Source organism: Cyprinodon tularosa, unplaced genomic scaffold (assembly GCF_016077235.1).
Source record: "Cyprinodon tularosa strain WSP-4 unplaced genomic scaffold, ASM1607723v1 ctg124, whole genome shotgun sequence".
NCBI classification, from domain to species: Eukaryota; Metazoa; Chordata; class Actinopteri; order Cyprinodontiformes; family Cyprinodontidae; genus Cyprinodon; species Cyprinodon tularosa.
Window position 1 is genome coordinate 1,100,571 of NW_024038048.1, and position 21,284 is coordinate 1,121,854.

Genomic DNA, 21,284 nt, shown 5'->3' on the forward strand with positions numbered 1-21,284 from the left:
TTGCTGTGGTGCTAACTACTACAAGCAATACAAGCCTGAAATAGTATATTTATTTTACTTTTGATCACACTTTTTGTATTTGAAAAAAGTCCAGATTGGCTGCTAAATGTCAGTTTTAACAAGAATACCGATATACAGGTTATATTAGATTAACTCATCTTTATATACAATGCCAAAAAATATGGAATCACCTCTCTCAGAAGATTTTCTTTCAATTGTTTGATTTTGCCAAAAACAATTTTGCTGAAGGAAAAAAATTCAATAAATCAATGCTGAGGTAAGAAATAAGCAATCAACCTGGAACCTTTAATTCTCCAAACAAACACCTGAATCAGAGTAAATCTGCTTGTTAGTCTGCTCTTAAGGAGTGGTCACACCTTAGAGAGCTGTTGCATCGAATGGACCAACATGAATCATTGCACCAACAATTGAAATTTTAAATGAAACAAAGGAGAGTATTATGAAACTTCTGCAAGAAGTATACAATCACGCTATATTGCAAAAGATGTTGGTTGCTTATAGCAATCTGTGTCAGGAATCTGGACCAAGTACAAACATGATGGTAAGGTTGTTCAAAAGCAAAAATAGTGATAGAGCAGGAAGAGATCAAGACAGAAAAGTTGAAAACAGAAAATGCAAACCAGAAAAAAATGAGGAACAAAAGAAGGAAACTGGAGGCAATTTTTGTGACTCAACTGTCAGAAACCACCAAGAGAAAATGGGTTTCACACAGTAGGGGGTAGTAACGAGTTACATTTATTGAGCTACATTTACTTAAGTAAATTTGAGGGTAAAAAAGTGCAGTTTTGTAGTAGTTTTGCACTTTTTACTTATACTTAAAGGTATAGAGGATGATCTTTTATTTCCGGGCGGGTCATCTAAATAAATGATCACCATTCTCAATCATTCTGGTGATATATTTACATAAGGCCGTCCGACGTGCTCGTCCAGTTAGCTATCTTTTTCTGTACATATTTGGTGAGCTATGGTTAAAGACTGTCATTGAGCTCACCTTTCTGACCATGGTTCTTTGAAAATGGCCGAGGGTCAAAGATGACGCAGGCACTGCGTGGTAGAGGAGGAGTTACGTGACCAACAGCAAAAAGTAGCGATCATCTGTCCGAACGGTAAGTTAACTGAGTCCACTATATAGTCCCCGCTCTATATAGTGATTGAGGGGTTTAGGGGTTAGGGAACATGTTCGGACACAGAAAGCTTGTATGAGCTATGAGAACAGCAACTTTCAAAAGGAGCATGCATGAGGAGAAATGGGCTTGTGCATTCCCTGGAGAGGGTACAAGTTGTGCATGTGCATTTTTTTTTAAAGGGGGATTTTTTTTTAATAAAAAATCGAGAAAATCCTCCTCAATATCTTTAAAAGGTAATAATGGAGTTTTATAATGATACTGCCACCTGTGGCCAAAACACAGAACTGCAGCACTCTTCTGCTTAGTCTCATAGGTCGTACTTGACAAGTTTTTGAAATTACATTTTTCTCCTTATGTGGAGTTGCCATAGGTGTCTGAGTCGAGCTGGATGCCTCTAAGTAACCCCCAAATCAATCTTAAATAAAACACTTTGATTACATCAAAAATCTCTTGGATGACTACAACCTACACTTACTTTTGGGAACTTTACCCACCTCTGAATTCATAGGAAGCTAAATGTAATTCAACTCAATTTCATTTAAAAATACTTTAATCATCCCAAAGGGAAATTAAATATTGCATAATCTCATCAACCTTTTTTCAACAAGATGTAAGTGTTGATAGCTGTAGGCAGGAAGGATCTTCTGCATTATCTGTCTTGCACTAGATCAGGAGATTCCTCTTACTCAAGATACTCTGTTGGCTTTTGCCAATCTTTTGAAGAGGAAGCTCACTGCTGTGTGTTCTTCATTTTAAGAATTTTCTTTGTAAATTAATCTCCAGTTATTCTACAGGAGGCCCTCGAACAGGGCCTCAACTTGTTGAGCTTCTATAAATTATATGCTCTGATGCTGTTACCCTGGCAGATAATGGCAGAAGAAATTCCCCTTCCACAACAGTCTTATATCTTGCAGCAAAGACTAAAAGATCTCCACTTCCTTAGGAAGTAAATTCTACTCTGACAGTTTATAGCACTGTTGCTTTGCAGCAAGAAGGTCCGGGGTTTCATTCCAGACCTATAATTCTTCTGCATAGAGTTTGCATGTTCTCCTCGTGCATGCGTTGGTTGTCTCTGGCTACTCTGGCTTCCTCTAACAGTCCAAAAACATGACTGTTAGGTTTTTTGGTAATTTGTCCTTGAGTGTGTGTTTGCAGGGTTGAATGTCTCTGTGTTGCCCTGCGGTAGCCTGGCGTTCTGACCAGGGTTTTCTCTGCCTTTTGCCCATAGACTGCTGGAGGTAGCCCCAGCCCCACAGCAACCCTGACAGATAAGCTGAAAAGGAGAAATGGATAGACTATTATATAAAACTAACACATAAAGAAATTAACTAATTGTTACAGTGGGCTAATGATGGGTAATTGAGGACTGTGGGGGGCTGAATGAAAGTCATAACCAGTGATGAATCTCCAATCTATATGAGATTTAAAAAAACGACTGCCTGAAGAACAACAGACAACAAACAATACATTTGAATAGCCATTGAGGAGATGGGGATAAATGTCAGGAAATGGAGAAATGGCTCTCATTACATATTTAATAAAGTTACAAGTTTAAGTTGACATTTTTGGACACTTTTTTTATACCATCAATTGAATGGATATTTTGAGATGATTCAATTATTTCCCAACATAATAATGCATCTTGCCAAACTGTGAAAACACTCCTTGAAGAAAGACACACAAAATCAATGTCATTGTCTGCAAACAGTCCAGAATGCAATCTAATTGAATGTCTATAGTGGAAGTTGAAGAAAATGGTCCATGACAATGCTCCAACCTGCAAGGCTGATCTGGCAAAAGCAATCAGAGAAAGTCAGAGACAGATTGATGAAGACTACTGCTGGTCAGTCATTAAGTCCTTGCCTCAGACGCCGCAAGCTGTTAGAGGTTGGTGCAGCAAAGTAATAGTGCTGTTTTGAATCATTCTTTTGTTATTTTTTTTTCTTATTTTAATTTCCTAATTTCATATTTTCTCTGAATTGAGTGATCCCATAACTTTTCCCTCAGCTTGAGCTAAAAAAGTGACTGTTATAGACTACCTCCTTGTTTTTTCCTGATTTCCATTAGTGCTTCTTAAAGGCAGAAAGTCGCCATTTAGAATGGCTGCAGTTTTGTGCCATGTCTTTGATCTTAAGTCTTTTTGGACATAATTAAACAACTGAAAGAACATTCTCTAAGATCCCATAGCTTTGGACAGCCAGGAGTTGTGGTAGCTAAAATGACCAATAAACCTGCTTTGTTAGTTTCTCCTCATTTTTAACGCCTGGTAGTAACTTTCCTTTAAAGCACGGAGCAAGCAGCAGGACAGTTAAAGGGGTAACCAGTCCGACTGGATTTAAACAGATCTCCTTTCTTCTCTTGGTTTCTGCCTCTGAACGCCACTTGTCTTCCATCTTACAGCAGTGACCATTCACAATGTAAGCAAGTCAAATTGTTGGGGCACTGTCTAAGCCTGTTCATACAAAAAGCAGGGAAGGAATGCCACTCTAAAGCAGAAGTTACTAAATCACCTGAAATGTTTGTAGCTTTTGGCACTCACATTAACAGAAGAAGACTCCAAAGCTGTCTATTTTATCCACAGAATGATAACAGGCAAAGATTCCTCCTGTTTTTTTCTTCAAACATTTAATAAAACATCTGCCTTATCATGATTGTTTTGTTCTAATCATTTAATTTCTGAAGAGGCTCTTAAACCCCTGCATTAATGTCATGATCTTGGCACTAATAGCTGGATCTGGCTCCTTTTTAACATCTGCTCAGCTCCACCAAGTGCTCTTTGTCTCTCATTAGATCCACCTGTTCCTGCTTCTATTTAAGCTACCTTTTTCCCAGCCAGTGGTGCCTGATTATCTGAGCTGTGTGAGAGTTTTCTAGCCTTCTTGTAAGTTTCTGATTATCTGATCCTGACTAGTTTCTGCCCCCGGACTTCGGGGTTTTGGTTCTGCTCTGTGTGCCTGATCTGTTCCCAGACTGTTAGATGGTTTCTGCCTGTTAACCACCTTGGACCTGTCTTTTGACCCCGGCTTGGAAATCCCTTCTTTGGACTTCTGATCTTCTGGCCTGGAAACCTGCTCCTGCTTCGACTCTACTTTGGATTATCCCTCCGGATTCTCCTGTTCCTCTGTGTGCTCTGCATTCGTTGCTCCACCTCTTTCCTGGAACTCTGGAAGCAGCTCCATCGCAAGCTACGGAGAAACCATTCCCTCCGGACTTCACTCCTACTTCTGGGCTTAGACTGAACTTTGCACAAGAAGCCACACGTTAACCTTTTAAAAACGCTAGTTTTGAAATCACCCTGATCTGTCTGCTTGAATTCTGGATCCTACATTCTGAGTCCTTGACAACCAAGTGAGCTGCTGACTGAGTCAGGGGAGAAATACAGGGAAATGCATCTAAGCATTTTCAGTATATCACACAAAACAGAATTTACTCCAATGACTTAACTTAAAAAAAAAAAGGAAACTTGTCTCATGTTGATTCATTAGATATATGCTGATATATTCAAAATGTTTATTTCTATTTTTTTTTCTGAATTACTGCTCACTAATAAAACAAAACCATTCTCTGAGAAAATTAGAATTTTACTTTATACAAACAAGGACATAGTTTTAAATCTGGAAAATTAGCCAACTGAAAAGTGTTGTGACATACTATACAGTAGGCACTCAGTTGTTAATCAGGACTCCCTCTGCTGTAATCACTGGATTAGATGTGGTGAGACATAAATGCAATCAGTGATTTTATAGATGCTTGGAAAAAAAAACTCACCTGCCCTTAAAATTAGCCTTCAGCTTATCTGCATTGTATGTCTTGGTGTCCCCTCTTCTTTATAGTACCTTACAGATTATATATATATATATAATATATATATATATATATTATATATATATATATATATATATATATATATATATATATATATATATATATATATATATATATATATATATATATATATATATATATATATATATATATATATATAGGATTTAACAATAATTCTATACTCATTAAGCAGGTTTTGATTTTGTGGCACTAAATCTAGAAAGCAGCATCAAAATTATGAAGAAAAAATGACTTCAAAAACCTTGACACCCGTGCTGACTTTCTGCATTAAAATCAATGGGCTGATCTAGAGGGGGGTCCTGGTGGCCAGGGGTCCACCCTGGCCACTCACTGGCCACCCCTACCAGGTTATTTGTTGATCACCCTGGGATTTAATTTGATACCCTTGGAACAAGCAGTTCTCCACCAAGCCTGATAATAGCAGCGCTGATACATGACAGGGATTTCTTACACTTTAACACTGGTATATTATCCAAAAACTGAATACAAAAATGCAGCAAATAATTATTCACAGTGATAAACCACAAATAAAGTGGACTAATACAGAATGTTTGCTCTTTTAAGAATTGTTTATTATGTTTAATAGGGGAAAGTTTGTCTCTGCAGTCCCCTACTGTAGGAGTCTTTTCTAAAGATAAAAAACCTTGCTCAACCCATTTAATGTATATTTTAATGTAAAACAATACATTCATTTAAACGGCACTAATGTATAAATATACGCATTTCTTTATCATCAAGGACCATAATGAAAATCTGGACTGTCTTCAGTCATTTATCTGGAAAATATAGATGTAATTTTTCTGTTGGTTTATTTTAATCAGTGCAGAATGACTATAAGATGTTTTTGGCACCTATCAGTTAACAGCCACCCCTAAGTGCACATTGGCTCCTGCTTGACCATCCTCATGCAAATTTTCTGGAACCGCCACTGGTCAGTTATCATGCTAATGCTGCTACCCCAGTAAAAGTGATGCAGATTCTGTGCCTCTCACATCTCCTTACAGTATTGAAAAACTTGATTTCCAAATGAAATGCCTTATTTACTTTAATCCCAAAGAGAAGTTTGACCATTAGGTAACAAGGCAGGCCCTTTGCTCTTTAGCTTCTGAAAACATCTACGCTTTAGTTGGGACTTAACACAAGGCTTGTGACCACACCCTGGATTTTGAATTATATGGTGACAGTTAAAGCATCAACTAAACATAAAATCCCTGTCTTATAAACTTGCCCGAGATGCAAGGTTGTACTGCTGATGCAGATGCACTTCCTCTAAAATCTCTTAGTTGCTTTGAAACTGAAATCTGTCAAGCCTTTTTTTTTTTTTAGCATTTTTTATTTTTGTTTTATTGTTTTCCTCATTTTGGGGGGTGTCAGAGACCGAGTCAAGTCAGCAGTCTTGTCTATTATGTAATGTTTCTATGATGAAATCTATTCTGTTGGCATTGTATAACACTTTACTATGAGTGTAATTAATCAATATATTATTTTACTAGTATAATGCTTTCAAATGATTTAAATAATTAAAATAAATTACCTTACAATTACAATAGGAAGTTCTAGATAGGGGCCAACTCAGTGTCCCTGTAGAAGAGCTTGTTGCCCCTCTTTTTTCCCTGTACACAAAACGTACCCTGCAACGAAGTATCTAAGTAAGTAAATTTTTCTTAAATTAAGTGTATTTTCCCTTGATTTGACCAGGTATTGAAGACATCCCAATAGAATACGTTTATTTACTTAAAGAAAAAATCCATTATTTCAAGTGCATCATACATAATTAGCTTATTATAAGGGGAAAAAATACTCACTCAATAGGCAGATAATCTTATTTACCTGCTCAAATCAAGGGCAAATGCACCTTTAAAATAAAGACTGTAAATGATTAATCCCCTTGACAATTTTCCCTTTAGAGTTTACCCTAACCATTATTTAGAAATTAAAATTAGTTTAAGCTGCAGTCATACTAAGATACAGGGTTTGGTATTGGGTGAGAATCATTGACTTTGTGGTTCAAACTTAATATACAGGATTAAATGCTCTTACAGTTTTTTTCGTTTTTTGCAAATATTTTGTTATGTGCCCCCATAAAAAAAAAAAAAAAACACTAGAACCACCACTGATAAAGAATGGCACCTGCAATAACTTGTTTTTAATAACATTTTAATACATTCTGAGGCGCTTTCCTCCCGGCCTGTAGGTGTCGCTATAGTCGAGTTTCCCCCCCTCCTGTTTAATTCACCACTCCTCCTCCTTCTATCCATCAAAACCTCCGCGAAAGGGTGTGAGTTTGAAGGTTGGAAGAAGGTACATATCACAGGAGACACGACGAGTCGCCGCAGAATGCCCAGGAGCCGGAGGAGCGCACACCAAATGTTTTCCCCTTAATTACCTCTCAGTGCAGCTTGGACTCAGCTGCCCCGGCGGCAACAGAGCTGTCCTCACCGGTTAAACATTAAAAGATGCCGCTGACGCGAAAATCGGCTAAAAGTTTGAATATTGGTGCTGCGCAGTAAAATGTGTGGCGGCAGCGCTGCCGTTTCCCCCCAAGGTCAGTGTCTGAGGTACCGCAGGCGGCGCGAGGACGAATTTCTTGGGGAGTCGGAGGAAGAAGGGGCGCAGAGGAGGAGAAGTGGATGCGGTTATCTCTTCGCCCGCATTCAGCATCAGCTGTGACATTTCTTACAAACGGCCACTAAAAGAGGAGCGGGAGAACTTGTTTAACGCGCCTGTCAGACACAAATTGGTGGTCTCCTTTCAGCATTGTTTACAGAGGTGGAAAAAAGTCCAGCATCTTTGCCGTTTCCTGCTTCTTCCTCGGCCTGTGAGGGCGACGGTTACCTGGTTGCTGCACGCAACGATCAGCCTCAACTAGCTAACGTTCACTGAGAAAATGAACCATCGGTTCGGTTCTAGGTGACCTGAACTGTTCACTTCAACCTATTGGTGTTCTTTGATCACTATTTTATCACCACACAGCTGAAGTCAGCTCAACTTCCTCGAACTTGAAGCGGAGTCTTTTATTTTTTCCTACCTAGTTTATTGTTTTTTTTTTTCCCAAACATGTTACCGAGGATAGCGCCGTTCAACCGGACAGGTTTCGCTCGGACTGTACCGGAGCTTGGACTGCTCCTGCTGGCGATACTCGTCCTGCTGGAGGGCTCCGTGCTGCCGCTCGGAGCAGCCAGCTCCCCGGGGACCAACACCCACGGAGAGGTGAACAGGAGCGGAGCTGTGGAGGGACACTCCAACCACACCAAGAAGGCTTTCCCCGTCCTCAGCTTTAACTACGAAAGCGTTAAACTCCCCTTTGAGATTTCTCTCTGGGTGCTTCTGGCCTTTTTGATGAAATTAGGTAAGCATACAGTTGTTTCATAATATTGCAACTCAAACTTCATGGTGAGAGTTTAGCCTATTTCAGTAAACACTTGCCAAATACAATACGGGAAGTCCTCTATTACGCCTCTTAATCACCCGGTAGATGTGACACAGTTTCTGTCCGGTGACACATATTTCAAATAAAGCCATTTAAAGATAACCTAATAATGGGATTTAAAGATTGTTCACATGCATTTACTTTGTCTACCACAGCCATAACTTTCTGAAGGACATGTCCCCACCGGCTTTGGCCCGGTGTGGACAGGTCCCCAAAGACTTTAGCCTGGTGTGGACATGCCCCCACCGACTTTGGTCCCCAACGATCATCATGCAAGAAATAACTTAAGAGTAAAAAAGACATTTGGTCAAAAAGCTATTTAAATGCAGAGTAATTATTGAATAATAAAATCTGATTTATTTAGAAAGGACAACTTTTATGTACAAATACTTCCATTTAAAAAAACACATATATAAGAAAATCCAAATAGTTAACATTATTTAAAATAAAATAACAGTTACTGCAGAAGAAACACTTTCCAAAATCTATTTGTTCCAACATTAAACCCCTTACAGTGAGAAGTGTTTACTGTATATTCTGCTAATCTGTGAACAGTTTGTGCACAGGCGTAACTTCTGAAGGACTGGTGTGGACATGTCTCCACCAACTTTGGCCTGGTGTGGACATGTCCCCACCAATAATTTCAATACATAGACTTTGGCAATATGTGGGACAAATTTCAAAATTTCATTTTACTGCTTTTAAAGGAGGATATTCACTAATTTAGCCGAAAGGTAAAACATCCATCAATCAATCCACATTTTTCTGGATGGATTGATTGATTGATAGATGAAACGGAAATGTGTCCATACTAGGGAGGCATAATATCTTGCTGTTGGCATTGAAATCAGCTGTTATTCATCCTTTTTTTTAATACATTAATGTCCAACTACCCATACATATAAATATTAGTGTAGTTTGGTTCTTCTGCGATCTCAACAATAGGAAAGCTTTCAATAAATATGTTTGAGCTCATTTTTGGAAAATACAAACCCTATTGAAAGCGTTTGTCTCGAGTAACTCTAGGTCCAGGAGCCCCCACCCTAAGAGTGTTTCCACCGACTACAAATGTACAAATGATCTATGACCATACCAACCTATTAACCTATAATAGATATACTAAAATGCCAATAAATTTGCTTACCAACAGTTAAAGTATTATAATTTAGACTAGAGAGCAGGCACAGGTAAACATAGAAGAGTACAAATTAAGAGGCTGTATCTCTTTCTCAAACTTTCAATTATTTGTTTTATTTTGACATAATCTACTGTCCATTTTACTCGAAAATTTCTAAAAAGATTGTGCTTACAAAGATCTGATCTGTTGTGGGCATTAAGAATAATACAACTCCATTCCAGAAGGCTAATGTAATTTGGAATATCAGGTTTTAATATGGTTTATTAAGGTTTGAAGGAGACTGAAGTTAAGATCGGGGAGAGAACATTCTTTTTTTTTTAGCTGCAACATGTAGTTATTTTTGTTTTTATAGAGTTTTTTTTTGGAGGTCTTTTGTATGACGCATTTGAATATTTAGTTAGTTGTTAAGCTTTTGTCTGGTACCCTATTTCCAATCAGAAATATGATAAGAATGCCCCACTAAGTCAAGCCACCTAAAGTTCAATGTCCATTCATTAGCACTTTTGACAGTTTGCAGCTCATTAACCCAATGGGAAACAGAGCACTTTAACGTGTAACGTGATCTTGTTTCTTTAACACTGGATCTCATCCAATGAAGGGAAATGCATCCCACAACAAGTAAATCCTCCTGGTTTTCTGACGTGCAACTATAGAACCTAGTTTTAACGTCATTCCAAGGTCTGATATCAGACGCACCCTTGTGCCTTGTAGGCCTCTGACCATGGAGCTCTCATCCTGATCCATCTTGTGCATGACTGGCCGCCGGTGGAGCACATGGGCCAGTGCCGTATGGCACTTCAGCACTATGGCCTCTGGGTCAGGCCCCTCAGAGAATGGGCCCCTTTGAGGTTTGGCCCCTTGAGGGTTGAACTCAGGGTGCTCTGCTCTACCCTTCTCAGGTGGGTGCAGCCATCCATATGTCTACTCTCCTTGTGTCCCAGTGATCTGGGGTGCCTCTGGATATATGAGGCTCGCATCACCTCTTTTTCTATCCAGGCCATGTAGGCCGAGTCTGGGGCCGCCCACACCTGCTATTAAGCATATTTTCCTTCTGAAGAAGAGTTGTAAATCTTTTATAAACGAACATGCCTATGCATACATACCACAGGAGTTTGGTTCCAAGTGTTCACGGATACTCAGTAATACTAAATAAAATGCTAAAAAAAAGTATAGCTGTTTCTTTCTGCCATAAAGTGAGGAATTAAACCAAATTTGTTGTTCTATTCCACAGAATCATTAAAGGACGCAATTACGTCACAACCTTAAAAACACTCTCCTTTCAAGATAGTTAAACATGAGTACTACTCTCCGCATTATTGTCCGCCATGGTAGTTGTTTTTCTTGCCGCTTCTGCATAGCAAGATGCAGAATAGTGACTTTTTTTTTTAGTATTAATGAAATTGAGGTCGGATGAATGTAACCTGGCCGTTCAGACAAAGGCCGCATTTAAAAAGATCAGATTCGTATTGGATTCAGGACCACATAGCCAACTGACCTGGATCACATTTGGAAAAATCTGATCTGTTTTTCAGACTGCCATGAAAAGATCAGGTACAGGTCGCATATGGGCAAAAAAAAATTGGATTTGGGTCACTTCAGGCTGCTGTGTGAACGTAGCCTTAGTTTCTGAGACAGCACATTGTAAATACTCCCACGAAGTGATCCATCTTTCCACCTTAAGATTTCAGTCTCAGATGATTTGGTCTTTTTAGTTTTAATAAGCACACTTACTAGGAATGTCACTGGTAAGCTTACACAACACGTTTGACCGGAATAGCTTAAATTACCTTGTGAGAGGTTGAACCTTTCAGCCAGGGTGCTACTTAAATCCATACACTTAAGGCAGTGACGTCCTAAAGCAATTTTGTTTCCTCCAGTTATGACTAAGCAGTTTGACCCAGAAGTCTAAATGCAGGAAAAGTCTTTTGTTTTTGCCGTGTTTTTCCTCACCTCACCGTCTTCTGATACTCTTTGGTTACACAGAGTTGTTGTTCTTGTTGTTTGTTTCCTTTCACTTCAAAGCCTTTTCTTTGCACATATTTGATTCCCCATCTGTCTTTCAGTTCCTTGTTATGGACTTCTTCTGTCAGAACAATGCAGTGTCCTTAGCTTTCCTTGTTTTGTTTTTTTTTATTGTTTTTTTTTTTACACTGAAAACCAGTAGGCTGTCACTTGACTGTTACGTCAGAGGCCTGATTGAGCTGCAGCTTGCAGACAAGGAGGATGCTGCCTCACTGTCTGGGCAAGAAGCCCAGCGTCACAGGGGGCGGAGAAGCAGAGAGAAACCCCCGGGCTCTAGTAGCTGTCTTGATCGAGGATGTAAAGTGAAAATAAAACAGAAACATAAGCAAAATAAACCAATATATAAAGATATGCTAAACAACAAACAAACAGAAAATAATCAGTCTTGAGCAACTTCATTTTCCAGTGAATCTAAGAATGGGCAATGGGTGATTGAATATTGATGCTACATTAGTAGATATAGACAATTTCTATTTCGAGGCCTAAGAACAGATCTACAGCACATTTATCTCTTAAGATTTATTGCAAGAATTACATGGCATATCTTCATTTTTTTTTTTTTTATGTAGTATGATTCATTGCAGCCAGTGAGAGTTTCTAATCTGCTCATGTGTTTTTTTGTTGTTTTTTTTTTTTTAATCAAAGTTTGCTTTGCACTTTGGCTGCTTTTTAAAATTAATTTTCAGCTGACAGCTTAGAGCAGATATAGTTTTTGATAGGATCTTTTAGTCCTTTGTTTTCATATAACTCAAAATCATAGAGTACATAACTAACTTCAGGATGATATCAGATCTTTGCTTTATTTCTAAGAAACAGATTTTAGATACTGTTCAACTACTCCAGCTTTTCAGGAATAACAGCTTTTTCTTTGAACCAACACTGGTGAACTTCCTTTTTTTTCTTAGCAAGCACCAAAAATGCTCTAACTGCTAAATAGAACATATGAGAAAAAAAAAAAAAAGCTGAGGCTTGGCAGTGGACAAAATCTTGAACTGTTTTCAGATCATACTTTTAATCCTTGATCTGCTGCTAGTTTTTCCTAACAGGTGGCGATATAAAGTTGGGTTGTCAAAGCTAATCTACACCTGACAGTCATGAGATCCGTTTTAGTGATACGATACACAAAAAGACTGCAGTGGAGCAATGCATCATGGGTGAAAGAAGAGCTGCAAAGCTTTATGATCCTTTAATGTCCATCTGAAGCTAGTGGTACAATGATTAGCAGCATCTGAGGTATTTAGGAAAAAAAACTGCTTTTGTCTCCTGATTCCTGTTGTCTCAAAAAGCCTAGAATATAATTAGTTGAAATTCAAATTTAGATAATAGCATCCCTATTATCCAAGACTTAAATGACACATTTGTTGCAGGCTCTAATGTCAGCGCTGCTGAATTATACACCATGCTCTTTTGGTTGTGGGATCCTCAATGCGTGTACTGATAACAAATGGCCCTTTGATCTAGCTTGATTGACTTGTTTAACGTAAAAGAGAGCAATTCTTAACTTAATGCCAGGGTTTAAAGTAGAACCATTATTTGTAACGCACCTAGGACAAATTAAATAAACTGGGAAAACCATTTTGTCACGACTAATAAGGTCACACCCACATGGATGTGTGGAGGAGGAAAAGATGGTGATGGAATCAATAAATTAAACGGCTTCTGAAGCATTACCATAGCTCTCAGTGTTTGCAAGTCAGCACATGTGTGTTAAGGGGGAGGGAGGTATAGCTTGGCACACATGCAAAACCTGTTAGCTTTTAGCTTGTGGCATGTTAACTTTGAGCCGCCGTGCAGAGTGGCTTCAGACTTCGGCTCGCTGCCTGCAGGTTTAAAATGTTGGTGGTTCTTCTGAAGCTGTTTGTGGACAGGATGTCCAATCTGACCTCGAAGTTTGGCAGATACCCCCAAACCCAGCTTTGTGTTGATAAAGTTTACAGAAAAGTCTGGCTTTCTAATAAAGAAGAGAAGTAGTGCTAGATTGTAATCACCCGTTTCGCATTATATAAAGTATTAGATTATCAAAAAAAATAATTTTGTTTGGGTCACTGAGAAGGAAACTTAATTTAGCAATATTTTATCAAAGCATGTCTTGACTGCTATAATTGGCAGTAGATGTTTACTTTATTGTCCTTGTAAAGTAATCTTACAAGGTAGAACATCTTTATCTATAATCTTTAATGTAGTTGTAAAAATTGGAAATAAACTGACCCTGCTCTACATTCATGCTGTAATGTAATATATAACATATTAAAGGCAAGAAACTATATAGACAAGACTTTAAAGGCGGTGATTCCCAAAATAGGATAGTGCCTTATCAAATGTACATCTGGCACTGATTGTGCTGGTGAACCTTTGTGTTACAGTATGATAACATTCACTGGAGATACAAGAGCAGACAGTGGGACCCACCCGGGATAATTACCTTGATACTAGTGAAGCTATTTGTGTCCTGAATCCCCTTGCTCTGCCAAGGCGAGTGTAACGCGTCAGCCTAGTCCAGCTAGATTCCTGTCCCTTTTATTATTTAAAAGAATCTGACCAGACATTCTCAGAAGGAATTTGTTGCTTCAGCTTTTTAAGCAATCAGTGACAACATTGTTTCATTCAGTAGCTGATATCTGAGCTTACTTTGTGCTGTTGCTGAAGTTTGTCTGCCACCCTGACTTGGTTTCTACACCATGAACAGCATTACTTAAATCAAGCCATATTGGAAGCAATTTTCTTTTTAACTCCTCAGACTACAGTGACATTTTTATACCCTTTTAATTTGATATTGAAGTACTTATTGGTTAATGTCAGGGTTATTGTTTAAGGTATTTTAGTTGTTACAACCTGACTCAACAGGAAGTCATAAAGCAGTGCAACAGTATATCACATGTTTCCTGTGGTTAAAAAACCATAAATCATATCTGTCAAAGAAGTTTATGAATTCTAAATAGGAACTCCTAAATGTGGAACTACTGTTACAGAAATTTATATTCGGATGTTATACTGTTAGATAGGGTGGTCTATAGTTAAATAGTACATTTAAAGACAACTTTTAGTTTAAATGCTTTGTAAATGTCTAAGCCTGTGAACTCAAACCCCCTGTAGCCCGAACGGGTACTGGTTGGTGATGTTTGGTACCGGGCCGAAAAAAACAATAACTTCCATTATTTCTGGATTTTTCATATGTGCCTAAATGGTATTTTATTATAAAAAATGACTGCTTTCACTCTATTACTTCCGTCTAAGACTTGGTACTGACTGTCAGCCACAGCAACATAGGTCACATGATACCTCACCGCTGCAAACACAAACCATCTCGTTGCAGCAAAACAAGCTCAGGGCTCCCACTATTTGACTTCTATTGTGAATAGTTAGCAGGCTGTTTCGATGCTCTGTGTTTTTGTGGTGAATTATTTTAAAGGCATTTTTAATGTTACCATAGCAACCATAGAGTACTACATTTACAGACCTGACATCTTTTTTCTGACATTAAACCTGTCTGTGGTGCAAAAAAGTTTGGGTGCTACTGGTCTAAACTATGTTAAAAAGAAACTATGTGCTCAGAAATGACACCTAAGCTTTGGATGGTTCATTTAAACAGATTTTTTTTTTAAATCTTAATAAAAGATGTCTACTTTTTTGGTATAGAGGCTTTTTTATTTTTGTAAATGACATGTTTTAGAGTATGTACTTCAGTTTGCATTTATTCAATTACTAAATTAGTCTATGATTATCTGAACAACCAATTAATCCAAATAACTGTTTCAGTTCTACTGTTAAGGTGACCTTGTTTTATGAACTGCTGTTGATTATTAATTGTAGAGGGAAACTGATGTAAGGTCTTTTAATGTCTGACTTGTAGTATTTATCACATCTTTATTGCACATTATAACATTGCAGAGATGTACAAATTATACAGTTCTTTAGTGAATTTCTCCAGTGTAGTACGATAAAGGTAGTTCTTATCTTATGTGGAGGAGGAAGAACTATACTACACATGCACACAGGGAATGATTGTACACACAAGGAAAAATATTTCTTGATTTGTCCTTGGCCTTAAGTGGAGTCTTGGATGGTTCCCCCTTTCCATTTATTAATTCTCAGAGGGCATTTGATGTCAGATACTGGGAAGGATTATCCAGACAGGACAACCGCATCCTGGTAAATACCAAATAGTAAATAGCAAATGTCAACTTAAGAATTAGTGTTCTAAAATAAAAGCTCAATAACTTAGAAATCTATTCGCCTGCCTAACCAGTGACCCAAATCCATGTGTTTGTTTTATGGAAACACCTTGTGCAAAGGTCAAGTCAGTGTCACAAACTGTGCTTTGCCTATCTTTACTGTGTTATTTAGGTTAAGACTCAGAGTAGAAGGGTTACAGGTTTATTGACCTAGAGAGTTATTGACTTTCTCCTAATCTTAAAGTCCATTCTACTTGCAATATATGTAGGGATGGGAAGTTTAAGACATATCAGTAACATTTTTCTATAAGCAGCAAACCATTGCAGAACCTCTGACACTCTTTCATCACTTGTAAAAAAAAAAAAATAAATACATACACACTTGAAAAAAGGAAGGTGCAAAGACATATGGAAAGCCAAGAAAGCCAAACTGCACCTTGTCAGTGTAAATTAATATATGCTTGTTCATTCCCAAATGATGGCCTATAACCCAAGATCACACAAGAAAGATTTTGATGATGGGTAAAAGTAAAGTGCTTTCTCAAAACCTTCACAACCTTAATTATGGCATTGGTTACAGAATGATTTCTAAACTTTTGAATGTTCCACTAAGCACTGTTGAGGCCATAATCCAGAAGTGGAAAGACAATCATTTCACCATAAGACGACCACGACCAGTTGCTCCTTGCAAGATTTCTGAGACGGGAATGAAAAGAATTATCAGAAGAGTTGTCCAAGAACCAATGATAACTTGTGGAGAGATTCAGAAAGACCTGGAATTAGCAAGTACAATTTTCTTTAAAAAAACAAGTTATGCACTCAACCACCATGGCCTGTATGCACACTCACCACGAAGACTCCATTGCTGAAGATAAAGCACATTAAAGTTTGTTAAAGTTTGCTGCTAAACACAAGTCTGTGAAAAACAGGGAGAATAGAGTCCGGTCAGATGCGACCAAAATTTAACTCTTTGGATTCCATAATACACATCATGTTTGGAGGTCAAATGGCACTGTGAATCACCCCAAAAGCACCATACAGACATTGAAGTTTGGAGGTGGGAGCATATGGCGTGAGGCTGTTTTTCAGCATATCGTAATGGCAAACTTTAAATAATAAAACCAAGGATGAATGTAAAATCTACAGAGACATTCTTGATAAAAATCTGCTGCCATCTACCAATATAATGAAGTTGAAACGTGGTTGGAGATTTTAGCAAGACAATGACCCCAAACAGCCAAAGAAACTCTCAATTTGTTTCAGAGAAAAAAAAATAGCTCCTAGAATTGCCCAGCCAATCATCTGACTTGAATCCCATAGAAATTCTATTGAAAAAACTAAAGATCAGAGTTCATAGAAGAGGCCCAAGAGACCTACAAGATTTGAAGTGTTTGTGAGGAAGAATGGGCCAAAATCACTGCTGAACAATGCATGCGACTAATTTCTCCATACAGGAGGTGCCTTGAAGCTGTCATTGCCAACAAAGACTTTTGTACAAAGTATTAAATACATTTGATTTTGTTCAATATCTTTTCTCTTACTTTACTTTATCAGAAATAACTTAATTTCAGGATATATATATATATATATAACTATCCTTAATAGGAGAGGGCACTGTTTCACATATATCACTGGGGGTTCCACATTATGCTCACAGCAGGCCATAATAAATAATTCAAACTGCTGGCAGTCTTGCACAACTGGTTGTCTACAATAGTCCATATTAAACAATAAATTGATGAGTCAGAGCTGCTTATCTGTAACACACTACTGTTGTCACGAACAAGGCCTCCATCACTCTAAAGTAAATGGATTTCATGACCTTTCTGTGAAACCCAATCTGTGACATTGTGCTGTGTGGTCGCTGGTCCGCTAATTAAATGTGACTGTTATAACAACCATAATTTAAGCAATGTCCCATCAGTCACCTTCCTTAACAGCAAGTTTTTCTTAATTTTTTTTTTCTTCTCTATTTTGTGCTTGTTCACTGGAGCTAATGCAGTTGTCCATGGTGTACAGCTAGTCACCTGGCAACAGGACAATGTTGCTGGCTTTGGTTAATGATGTGTGGCAAGTGCCAGGCTGTGTCGACACCTGGTACAGCCACAGAAATGAAAGAGTCACCCTTAACTACTTTTATGTTATCTTATATCTAAAAGGGTCTCATGAGAATGACAAGCTAATATTGTTTTTAAGCAAATGTATCAAATATCCTCAAGTTAATATTTACAAATGTAAAATACAAGAATCCATGATTGCAATATTTCAACAGTGCTCTTTTTGCCACCAATTCATAAAGGTAACATTTGTGAGTTGGACACAGATTCATTTTCCTTTTAGGTCAAGTTTTGGACTGCAGTAGTTCCTACAGAATGACCATACCATACTGTTAGCCTCTGCTCTGATTATTGTACAGACTACCTGTATTTGTCATAAAATTAGATTATATATCAGTGGAACCTCCCAGTAATAAGGTTTATTTTAAAAGTTAATTTTTGCAGTTGATTTTCTAAGTGGGGTATCAGAGTACAAAGTAAAAAAAACTGTAAAACTCACTTTTTAGATTTTTTTCTACTAAATTTTCCTTTTGCCTTTGACTTCATAATTAATCAAACTTTGCTTTGCATTGGTCTATCACATGAAATCCCCCAGAAGGGTGGGGAAAAAAAAAATTGTCCCCATCTTTACACAGTCTTAACTTCTCTAAATCTAAAAAAAAGGTAATAAATTAGGGCTTTCAGGTGAGATAAAAGTGTGAAATGTCATCACCTAGAGTTTTTGTTGTTGTAAGAAACAACAAGCCTTGCCAAGTGTCTTGAGTCCTTACACAGAAGGCTCAGTAATCATCCTAAAATGTCTTTTTTTTCTCTCCTCCTGATTGAACTGCATGCACAGCCTTGTCCCTTTCAGTCACCCATGAAATATGTTTAGTTCCCAATTTCCCTCTTTGATCGTGTACGGAAAGGAGACTCTCCTTGAGGCACGAGCCGTATTACATTTATTCCATCTAGCCGTGACTATTGCTTTCCTAGAGTACTCCATGTCTAGCATTTCTAGTTGGTTTTCTTGCAGAACTCACTCAGCAGGACATTTTTTAAGTATTTTCCTGAAGTATTCTTTCAACATGACTTTGGCTAATATTATTGTGGATTTGTGACTTCTGTTCTTACCTCTGTAGACATGCTGCTAGTGATTTGATGAGCTTATCAGTCACAATGTACCTCTGTTTCACTGCCACATTACATACCAGTTTATGATGGCTATTTATGGTTTAGGACTCAAAGGCACTCACTTAAATTCTTCACGCAAGGGATTGTGGGACTGTTTGTACTCTTAATAATACCACTGCATGGTTTCCCACGCTACCATCTAGATTCTAACATGGAATATTTTGGTTTGAAGTATCGCACATGACCCAGTTTCACTTTTTACACGTGTTAAAGTGGTTTGCTGCAGGGCATGCTTCGGTGGCCTAGTGGTTGGCGTGCATGACCCATGTATGGTGGCCTTAGTCCTCATGTGGCCGAACCGGGTTTGAATCTGATCTGTGGTCCTTTCCACATGTCTCTCCCCCTCTCTCGTACTCGTTTCCTGTCAGTCCGCGGTACAACAAACGACTCACAAAAAAAAAGTGGTGTGCTGTCAGGAGCACCAGAGGTTTTTCAGAGTGTTACCATTTGTTACACTTGGGACCTCAGTGTCAAGTTTCGTATTAAAATAATGAACATTTTGTTTACTTTCCATGCAGATCTTGCATGGTTCTTCTACTGCTACAAAGCTGCAGTCCTCTATCCCTCAAACTAGTTTCTTTTGGCAGAGTTTTTTTCTCTTCCTGATATGCCTTATTGCTATTTTGGAGCTAAATTAAGGCAACTTATCTCCCTTGAAATTTACAGTGTTAAAAAAAGGAACACTTTGAAATGACATCATGTCTCAACCAGGGGAAAATGTCATGCTGGGAAACCATACTCATACGGAATAGATTATGTGTTTGGAACAAAAGGATGCCACACCATTTGATTAAAATGAAAATTATCAGCCCACAGTGCTAGCTCCAACGACAGAAATGAAACTCCATACCTGATCCACCTGGCTGGCCCAATTTACTGCAATGTTTCTGAAAGATGCTTGAAATGAAATGCATTATTTTTTTTATTCTCTAAACTTATATTCATCCATAGTTCTTCTCCTAAAGGTTTTATGGAGCAACCGAGTGATACTTGACAACAAAAAGTAAACTTTCATTAAGGATTAGTACAGTGAGGAAATAGCTATTTCTAAGATTGTTATAGATTTTAATACATTTTTTTAGAAAAATTATCCAACCTAAATAAACATGACCTTAGATTTACTAAATCACAATATTTAAATCCATATCTCAACCTGCAATTCACTAAATCAAGAACAATGTTATGTTTAAATGTTCTTTGATTTTCAGAGTACCTTAATACAATAAAATTATAATAAAATAGAAATGAAAATAAATGACATTTCTGAGGTTTTTAATTTAAAAATATATATTCTTATTTTATTTCCTTTATAGCTTTTTGATCCAACTACACTTTTTCCACCCACATATATTTTTGAGCATTTTGTGTATTTTTTTCCCTTTCCTAACCTAGGAGGTCCTGTTTAGTTATATTAATTGTTTGATTTGTACTTTTGTTTACTTAAAGTGATTAAAAAATAGTATTTCACTACCTTCATGTACTATCATGTTCATATACTTGTAAAATGTTTCTAAAAACCTGGATGAGTCCCCACATTTTCGATGTGCCTGTTACACACGAAGGTGCAAGTACTCATTCTTATTCTCCACTGTTGGCAAGGTTAAAGCCCTTATTTGCACTCCAACCAAGTGCAGACTTGATAGAGGGGCATAGGGTGTACTGTGAGTACTGAGACTGCACTTAATCCAGCCACTTGTTTCAGGTGTGTGGGATCAGGGAAATGCCTAAAAGCTGATTAGTTTCTGAAGGTTGTGTTGTTTTGAAACTGTCATATGCCAATGACATTTTTATAACATAACTAACATAACTCTAAATAATATTTGGGTATTCAGATCCTCAGTAGGGACGCACAGATACCAGTATTGATCCCAGTACGAGTGTCAGCTGATACAGCTTCTTTGTTATATACAAGGATCACAGAGTCAAATCAGTCTATGCTGAGCATTTCTGAAAAAGATCAAAACCTTCGTTTAGGGCTGAAACAATCGGATTAAACGTGATTAACCGAATATTGAAATAATTGTCAACTAATTTGGTAATCGATTAATCGTTAACTGAAGTATAGACTCTAAAACATGGCTTTAGCTGACAGAAACTCACTTAGAGTAGTAATTATACCAGAATATTTAAACATTTTCCATTTAAGATTAAAATCTTTTTCGTCTGTCAATGCTTTATCCAGAACGCCTCAAGTGGAAAAGTTTTAGTTTCACCTGGTTCAATGTAGCAAAAATTCTTCTTTAACAAACTTTTGGCTTTCTGATTATTAATCGATTAATCAGAAAAATAAACAATAGA

The 21,284-nt window shown here is 37.7% G+C and overlaps 1 protein-coding gene across 2 annotated transcripts in view; it reads left to right on the forward strand.

Moving 5' to 3' along the window:
* The first annotated feature begins 7,248 nt into the window (after positions 1–7,248).
* slc9a1a (solute carrier family 9 member A1a) overlaps positions 7,249–21,284 on the forward strand; it is a 40,791-nt gene continuing 26,755 nt past the window's right edge. For both annotated transcript variants that reach the window (XM_038276342.1, XM_038276343.1), the window contains exon 1: positions 7,249–8,343. In XM_038276342.1, the coding sequence (XP_038132270.1) occupies positions 8,052–8,343 (292 nt within the window). In that variant the 5' untranslated portion in view covers positions 7,249–8,051. The remainder of the gene's footprint in view (positions 8,344–21,284) is intronic.